This window comes from Poecilia mexicana, unplaced genomic scaffold (assembly GCF_051168715.1).
Source record: "Poecilia mexicana isolate PSO_F unplaced genomic scaffold, ASM5116871v1 scaffold_17, whole genome shotgun sequence".
In the NCBI taxonomy this organism is placed as follows: Eukaryota; Metazoa; Chordata; class Actinopteri; order Cyprinodontiformes; family Poeciliidae; genus Poecilia; species Poecilia mexicana.
The window spans coordinates 17,782,068-17,791,028 of NW_028263386.1; the positions used below are offsets into that span (position 1 = coordinate 17,782,068).

The 8,961-nt window shown below is 37.6% G+C and overlaps 1 protein-coding gene across 1 annotated transcript; it reads right to left on the reverse strand.

Moving 5' to 3' along the window:
* Window positions 1–1,089: 1,089 nt before the first annotated feature.
* Window positions 1,090–8,555, reverse strand: LOC106927901 (EEIG family member 2-like). Its single transcript, XM_015003794.2, has 11 exons — window positions 8,297–8,555; window positions 6,926–7,046; window positions 6,743–6,772; window positions 6,255–6,371; window positions 5,169–5,215; window positions 3,627–3,730; window positions 3,406–3,501; window positions 3,086–3,296; window positions 2,564–2,700; window positions 2,258–2,321; window positions 1,090–1,998 (listed from the first exon to the last, which is right to left on the reverse strand). The coding sequence occupies exons 1-11, from the start codon at window positions 8,440–8,442 to the stop codon at window positions 1,956–1,958; spliced, it is 1,116 nt and encodes a 371-aa protein (XP_014859280.1). The 5' UTR covers window positions 8,443–8,555; the 3' UTR covers window positions 1,090–1,955.
* Window positions 8,556–8,961: the final 406 nt, after the last annotated feature.

The following is an 8,961-nucleotide window of genomic DNA, read 5'->3' on the forward strand; positions in this document are numbered from 1 at the left end:
AAGTTTTTCAAATGTTTAGACTCTGAGAAGTAACAATATACTGATATATTTATATCAGTAAATATATAGTGACAGGGATGTTGTAGCCTAATTTGACACAGCTGTGCCAGGTTGCCTCAAGGTCTGTTGAACATTTTCAAAAATTGTGGCACACGAGCATCACAACTTAAAGACAACATTCATACAGAATTTGCCACTATAAAATAATTTAGGCAATTGCTAGTACTGGAATATTGTAGAAATAATAATGTTCTTTAATCTCATGCTGCACTATGCAGATGTTCTGTCTGCACTGATGAAAGTTTAGTCACTTCAGCATCCTAAGTTCTGGAAGTGGTTCCAAACAATAAGTCTGATTATTAACTAATCAGACTTATTTTCTGATTAATTAATAAACAATGCCGCTCTTGGGAACACTCAGAAGTTGTGCATAGTGCGGGGTTTCTCAACGGGGGCGGTGCCGCCCCCTGGGGGATGGACAACCAACTTAAGGAATATTGCTCACAGGTTTGCATGTTTGTCACATCTGCTGTTAGCTTTTCAAAAATAAAATTTATATTCTGAAAATATTGTCACCAAGAAGAATACATTTCATATAAGTAAGCACATTTAAAGCAGTATTCTGATCAAAAAATTTAAAATATATCTAACAGGTCAAGTCTTGTCTTCCAAAGTTAAGTGGCCATTATTCCTTTTTTGTCCAAAGCTGGTTTCAAAGTGTCCAGCAGGTGGCACTGATTTCTTTGAGGTGGTTTTTAATAAGATGTTATGTTTAATGTTTCATGCAACATTTCTTGTTTGTTTTTTTTCTTACAATTGTATGTGTAATGCCAATTTATTGGTGCTTTTCTGTACTTTTATTGTAGGATCCATTTAATAAGCCCACTATTGTTTTATTCTGGTGTAAAGGTATTATTTTATAATTCTCAATTTAGGGAAATTGTTTTTTTAATTATTTAAAGAAGAATTGACTATAAATTGTTCAGTAGGTGACAGACTATGTCTAATGTGAGTTCAATATAGTTTTACATTTCCTTTTAAAAAAATCTTACAGTAAATTAAGACAACATGGAATAAAACAGACATGGCTTTCATTGCTCTCTCTTTTTTTTTTTTTACAACCTTTACATTCGGCTCCGACACATTTAAATACTTTTCACAAATATACTATTAAACATAACTTTAGAGACTAAACATATACTTCTGCAACAAAACAAACTGAACGAACGAACCCTTTGGTTATTTTTAACTGCTGTCGTCCTCCTTCACAACCAGGTGAGAGGTGTTCAGTTTTAACAAGCTGTGCTACTTAAAAATAGCTATCTTGCAACAAAGGTGAATAAGCATCTTACTGTCAGTTTTGATCATAACAAAAAAAAAGAAAAATAAAAAAAAGTAATGTCACTTTGCAATTCCCACCAAAGCCAAAAATCTAAACATTTTAACATTACACATTAAATGGCACATTACTCCAGCATAAAGCTCTGACAGTTATAATTTTTAAAGCTTTAAATACTAAATATAATGATTAATGGTACATACAGGTCTCTCTGTGCAGAGAGACCTGTATTTTTCATTTTGTTTAAAATGAAAAAAAAAAAAAAAAAAAAAAATCACTGAATGGGCAGACAAACATTTGAGAAACATTTGAGTTCCAAATTTCAAAGAGCTAAATGCTGACAGTCTGAACCAAACGTCCTTATATGGAAGATGAAAGAAAGTGATCAGCGCACAAAAAGTTTCACTAATGTCCTTCAGCTCTACATTTTGAACACCAGGGGGCTTTCATGGCCAACAGATGCTGCACAGGTCATGTGGGGAAATGTTGCATAACAGAAATAAAATCTCCTGATGTCAGATAGGAATAAGTTCAGTTGGCACCTCCTTTGCTCAGCCATGCTGCTTTTCCCCCGGAGAAGTAGTTCCTCTTGTTTAAAACGCATGCCTGCTAAAGCCTACTGCTTGATGACCACCTGTTCGAAGGCTCCGGTTACGACCCTGGAAAAGAATGCCAGTGTGTTACATGGCGGGAAATTAGGGCTGATATCTGATCTGTTTTTTTTTTGTTTTTTTTTATATGGACTGTTATACGTTTACCAAAGAGTTTCTACGGATTAGACATGAGATGGGGTGAGAAGATTTGTGTAAAAAAAATAAATAAAAAATGCAACATTTCCTCTTTAGATCTTTTATCTGACATATTGTTGCATTTCTGCATATTTACAGTAAATAGCCAGTGTTACATAACCACACCCACCTCATGTGTTGGCTTCCCAAAGCTGTGCTCCCACCGGGTCCAACAAACAAGCTGAGCCCCTCCTCTGCAGCAACACACACATTACAAGTGAGAAAAAACTGATCATCTTTCATCATAATCAGCTCAACTGATCAGTCACAGAATTTATTGATGATTAAAAGAACTTTCTGTGGAATAAACAACTATGGAGTGCCGCAAAACCTTGCCTGGATCACATATAGACCCTGTATTTCAACACCTCAAAGTAATTTGATCACACCAGTAAGATGCTAAGCAATTTTCCACACCAGGATTAGAGATACACACCCTCTGCACTGGAATCCAAGAAGCCATGGCTGAAATCCTGGCCCTGCAGGATTTTCTCTATTATGTCATCGGCGTCCACCCGCGTGGCATCGACTCGCTTTAGCTGATTCTCCACCGAGTTCTGTTTTACTGGAGTTCTGAGAAGGAAAGAGAAAAACATCTGCGGTTAATAAAGCAAATGTTTTTATAAGGTATAACGTTTAAAAATATGTACATATGGAATATACGGAATTCTAAAGGAGATCTTTATGTATGTATATATGTAAAAATCAGGTTATTATTTTAGTCTAGTGTAAAGGTAGCTTTCCTAACATATTAATCAATAATAGAAGAAAATATAAGAGGATAACAATAACCAGTTTCAATAACAATTCTGTAATTGTCCTGATATTTGATGTAAATCCAAAATCACCCATCAACCTTTAATTCCATGGAAACGGCTCTGAACCGAACACATGGATACAGAACATGACAAACTGACTCCGTTAGATACTGATCCAGACAAGCAGCAGCGCATTTTACCTGTAAGCTCTATTTGGTGTGGAGAGTTTTTCACATGCAAAATAACAGGTTGGAGAGCCTGTGGAAGTGGGAGTGGTCCTGTTTTCTTTCTCTCCTCTCTCCCCCTGCTGATCACCGGGCTCGATGCTACCGATGCCTGTGGAGGCAGAACCTCCTGAACCGTTCCGCCTGTGGCTCAGATCTGTGGAGCTTGAATAGGTTGAACTATAGCCTGTAAGGAAATAACCAGAACTTATACAGTGACCACATTTAAAACGGGCGTTGAGTCGCATTGATCATGTAGCTGTTGCTGAAAACAGGACGGATCTTTGTTACGATACCTGACATTTTTGAGAGCTGACTCGCATAACTGGATGTTCTGGAGTGGGTGAATGCAATCAGATCATCTGGGACTGATCTCGACTTTACTGGAGTTCCTAAAAGAAGAGAGGAAAAAAAAAAGCATTTGTCTGGAGCTTATTTCAAGAAAGGCAAAGAAAAATCATGAATCAATTAATGCAACAAATCTCCCGTCTTGCAGAGTGTATGAATATCCAAGTACCAGCGCCTGAATGTGATGTGCGAACGTCTCCTCCTTTTCTATCCTCAAGCAGACCCTCTGCCTCTGCTGGTGGGATTCCCAGAGTCATGGCTGTAGACGGCGGACTAAAACAGAGACATGCCAGTCAAAACACATCAAAAAGGGTTTTGGTGAAAAATGCGAGTTACTTGCAGAATCTTAATTTTTTTCCCCCCTATCTATATTTTTGCTTTGTGAAAAAAGATTTTCATACAGAATACTCACATTTTGATCAGTCACCCAAACTTCAACTTATGTGAAACTCTACAAGCAGCATTTAGTTTGCTTGACGTGACAGTTTCTCAATGAAAAGCCTCAGGGAAGAGCAGCCACGCCTGCTGTTTCATAGAACAGTATTGTTGTATGAAACAGGATGTTTCATACAACAGGATTGTTCTGAGGTCATTGCAAACACCACCCCATTTTTTTTAAAATCGCAAATGCATACAAACAGAGACGTAACTTTTAACACTTTATGTTATTTCTACAAGCAAGCTCCCTGTAAACACAACAAACTAAACCTTTAGAAGCTTTATGAATTTATAGTACACACATAAACAAAATATTGCTTTATGTAATCCAGCTACACGTGTGTTGTTCCTAAACTGGGACTTTGTTTCCCCACAAGTTAGACGGACAGCAACCAGATGTTTTCCTCAACATCCATTTTGACTAGCGAGCTGACGCAACATCTGCTATCCATTTAGAGAAACTCATTCTGGGATCTTGCTAGTGAGTTCCACTCTGGGACTTCTGGTGAACTAAACAAAAACTAAATAAAAAATAAAATAAAAAGGGTTTCACTCACTCTTCCTGAAATAACTTCCAAGTACACAACATCCTGTTCATTTCCAATGAAGTACTTGTGTGATCACAACCTTCTAAACTGAACCTACATTTGAACTAAAATATAGAACAAAAAAAAAAATAAATAAATTGGCAAAGGAAGGAACATGACATTGTCACGTTAGCTCTCCCTACACAGTGAGTAATATGGCATTAGGGTGAATGACTAAGCTTTGGCTGTCCCCACGGCAACCGCTACAGTATTTAGACTGCAAACGAGACTTGAAAAGGGAAAAGAAAAGCTCATATTAGACTAAGACAGCTTTGTTTTTTCACATGTTACATTACAGCCTTTGAGAAAAACATTGCTACAAATCAATATTCTCAGAATATGAACTCTGAGCTAGTCCGATCCCGCAGAAAGTCTTCCAACCAGTTAAGGCAGGGCAGAACACTGTCTGGGTGAGGCGTTATTAGCTCACAGATAAGATCAAGTGATTCTTTCCAACTTAAAACTCTGTTGGTGATTATAGCAATAAATAAGTGTGTTTTAAGTTTAGGCGACACACAGGATGTGATGAACATACTTTCCGTTGTGGTCAATGACAGACCTTTACACCAGTGAAACCCACTTTCATTGTAACCACGACTACAGAGAACCTGATGTGCAAGTAAAGCCTTCACACAGAGTCAATATCTGAGTCAAACAGCTCAGTAGTGTCTAGGAAGAGCTCTTACGTTTTGAAGCAGGGGTCTCCAGACATTAGCTGCATGTGAATAACAACCTGTAACCGAGACAAACACAGTGAGACACAAGACAAGCTCTAGACTCTCCTGTAAAATATGATTTCATCAGATTACAGCCCCATGATTTGGCAAGGACATGCATGCAATAAAGTTATCTCCATGGCTGATCAAGTCACAGGCTCGGACACGTCTCAGTTCTCAGAAGCTTTACATGCACTAAATAGTTTCTAAGAAGAAATAGGTGGGAAAAAGTGAAAAAGGTTTACAAATATGGGGAAAAGATGTTAATCTTTTAAGAGTTTTATTCAGCAAAGTTAATGACGTACTATTCTGGTCACAGGTTTCTATGAATGCTAGATGAAAATATTTTACCACAAAACACTGCTACAAAGTTTAAAAAACAAACCTGAATGCAGATGTTTGAATTTGTCTTAGATTTTCTCTCGTCAGCAGCATAAGGCCAAAATAATGCATATGGGCTTGAATAACCTTGCCCCCATATTTGATGAATGTCTCCAAGCAAGCTGCACATTGACTGCACACCTTTTGCACCAATCAGCTGGATTTTAGTCAGATAAAATCTACTATTGGTCTTTTAAAATGTTACATTTTCCTGACATGGAAATAGTTTAGCCTGTTTGGGATTCATTGTCCAGTCGTGGCATCCAGTATTCAGGCTTCATTTGATACAATCGTCCATAAGGGTCAGAAAGAGAATCGGTCAGGATGTTCAAGAACAACTCTGTTAGCAACACTGTCCAGAAAGAAGTTTTATATTTTTGTTCACAAAAAAAAAACTGAACATCGATCTGGTGCATTGCACGCCTCTCTCTGTACTCATTTCCTGTCTGAAACACTGAAACCTACCAGTGCGAAAATCTAAAAAAATCAATTTGCTAGGGGACATTTACCAAAATATTGTTATGTAGATATATATCTAAACCTATACTCTGCAGTTTTGTCTCCGTTTAGACTTAAGAAATCCACAATAAATTCATTGATGAATACATAGAAAAAAGTCTAACCAGAACTGTGTAAGTTAGAGTTGCAGAGTTGTATGCTGATTTATGAGCATACCTTTAGAATGGAGTTGTCTTGTCTGGTGTTCTTGGTGTCATATCCCTCTAGCAGACACCGTCGCACAGTGCTGCCAGACCCAGCAAACTCTGATAAGTTCAAGTTGGCAAATCCAAGCTGGAAGTGATCAAACAGTGGAAATATTGAGATTGGAGCTTCTGCCGCACGAATCTCGACATCAATAAGTAACTGTTTATTTGTGCAGAGATTACAGTTTTGTGGACTGGAATGTTGAAAGACAGAATACACACAGAAAGATGAGTCACTTCCGAGACTCATTAAAGTTACTCGTTAACACGGGTCAGATTTTGACTTGGTCACCAAAGCTGGGGGGGGGGGGGGGGGAAGAACTCAGCCAGCTACAAAAAATTGTTCTACTTATTTTTTAAAAAGAAATTATTACTTTTTTTTTAATTCAACTGTATTATCCAGTATTTGGAAGTGCTTTGTCAACAACATGTTTAATGTCATTAGAGAACAAAAGTTACCTTTGCAAAAGACTTTCCCCCTTTGAGTTCCTGAAAAAACAAACACACAGCAACACTATAATTTGCATCACAGTTTAAACATTAAAATAAATTAACAGAATTTTATTTGGGAAAAAAAAATAATCCTGGACTCAGTTCTAGAAAACAGATTTTTTTTTTTTTTTTACGTTTTTGATACGTTACCTTTCGTACCGACACTCGGCACATGCAGGGGTCCAGCACCCCCGTCCCTGCGTTGGCACTCATCTTACAAATGAAAGAAAACCTTTTCTTCCAGTGCACACAGTTGGCTTGGACAGGCTCTCTGGGAGACAAGGGCACATTTCACAAACTGAACACACACAGACCATCTTGTCAAACATTTGCAGGATCTATAGCTTGATTTCAGTGTGGGTACTGGAATTCCTGTAGGTGTATAAAACCCGTAAACAGTTAACGTGTGTCACATAAACTGCAAGATTGCAGTGCATGTGAAGCCATTCAGTCTACTCAGAAATACGCAAATGAATTTTTAAAAAATGAAAGTAAAAGTCTGATTTTGTTTTGGCTATCAAAATTGGTTTGAACCTCCTGACCTGTTTGGGGTTTTTTTTTAAACATTTATCTGTTCTGCTCTGGGATTTCACGTGGAATTTGGGGCAGCACAAAGAGTTAGGTTAATTAGTGACTCATAAGACGCCATATATTAATGTGTGAGGGACTATCTGTCATTTTGGGTATGAAATCAGTATGTACCACACCTCGTCACATAACTATGATAAACTTCAAAGACGGAGAAAGAAGGAGGAGAAGGTTTATGGTGCGTGATTTGTATTCAGTACAGGAAATTATGGATTGCTGTTAGATTGGTTTGATTACATTCATGCCACATATCAACTTTTATTTTATGTTCCCTTGAGTTCAAGATCAGGACCAACAACTACAACACTTGTCTAGTTTGGACATCTCTGAAATCTCTGTTTAAATGAATCAGCTGCAACAATGCTGTTGCATTGATATTGTTTTTATTGACTGAAGAATTGATCAGATTTTTCTTGCTCAATATAAATTACCATATTTCTTTAATACCTGAACTGCCTATTCTAATTATAATATAGATAAATTTCCTGTCTTAAACTTTTAAAATTATAGCTAGTTAGTTGGCCTGAGTCAAAGTATCAGATGCTCCAAGGCGTGTTGCTTAGCAACTGGTTTAACCAGCTATAGCAAACATCGGCTAGTATAAATCTATATCTTCAGGAAAAGAAAAAAAAAAAACCTGAACTCAAAACTTCATAAAGTGTCTCCAGTTAAAATAAAGTTTGCCACCGTTTTTGTCAACGAGGCTACAGCTGTTGGTGAGTATCAAAATGCTGAATGTTAGGTGAAGTTATTAGCCAAGTGTTTATGGATTAATGTTCCGCATGAAACAACGCCACTGCGCAACTGAAAAAAACAACAACAAAACAAAACAAGAAAACAATCCGTCAAACTAGATTTGAAATTGGTGAAAAACATATTTTACTGTAGCTTAGGTAAGTTGTGCTTAAGCTATAAATAGAAGCGAAGCCTTACCGAGACGACTCCTGTGCAAAGCCTCCGTCCAAGAGTCTCACTTTACAAAATAAAACTCCGTTTACGAAAGGAACCGACGACAGCTCCTCCAAGTCAAAGTCTATTTTGAACTTAAACTTCTTTTTCTTCATGAGGATGAAAGACATGGCGACTCTACGGTGGGACGACTGGGAGAAATGAGAGGAGCCTTTGAAGCGGAGAAGCTGACAGACTGAGTCGCCCCGCAGCTATGAGGGTGAGTTGTTGCTCTCTACCGCAGACAGGATTCAAAGTTTAAAACATTTCCTTCCCACCCACCACTTGTGACGTGGGGAAAACCCGGGATTTGATTGGACGTACCGGGGGACAAAGAAAAACACCGAACTTATCAATCTTCAGTTTAAAATAAATCTATTTAATATCGGCCAACTGAAAGAAGAAGTAACCGAAGGGATGTTTCCAGGTTAATGCACTCTAGTGACATTAGTCCTGTGACTTAACTGGGACTTTGTGAGAGAAATGGGGATGTCCATCTTTAATGTCAAGTGACAAAAATACTTTTAAATGAAACTGTATGTTTATTATACACAGAGGAATGTACATATCAAACGTTTAATGATATTACTAATTACGTTTATGGCTTGAGAAAAACCCAAAAGAAAATACAAAAGGATTGTAAAGGATGC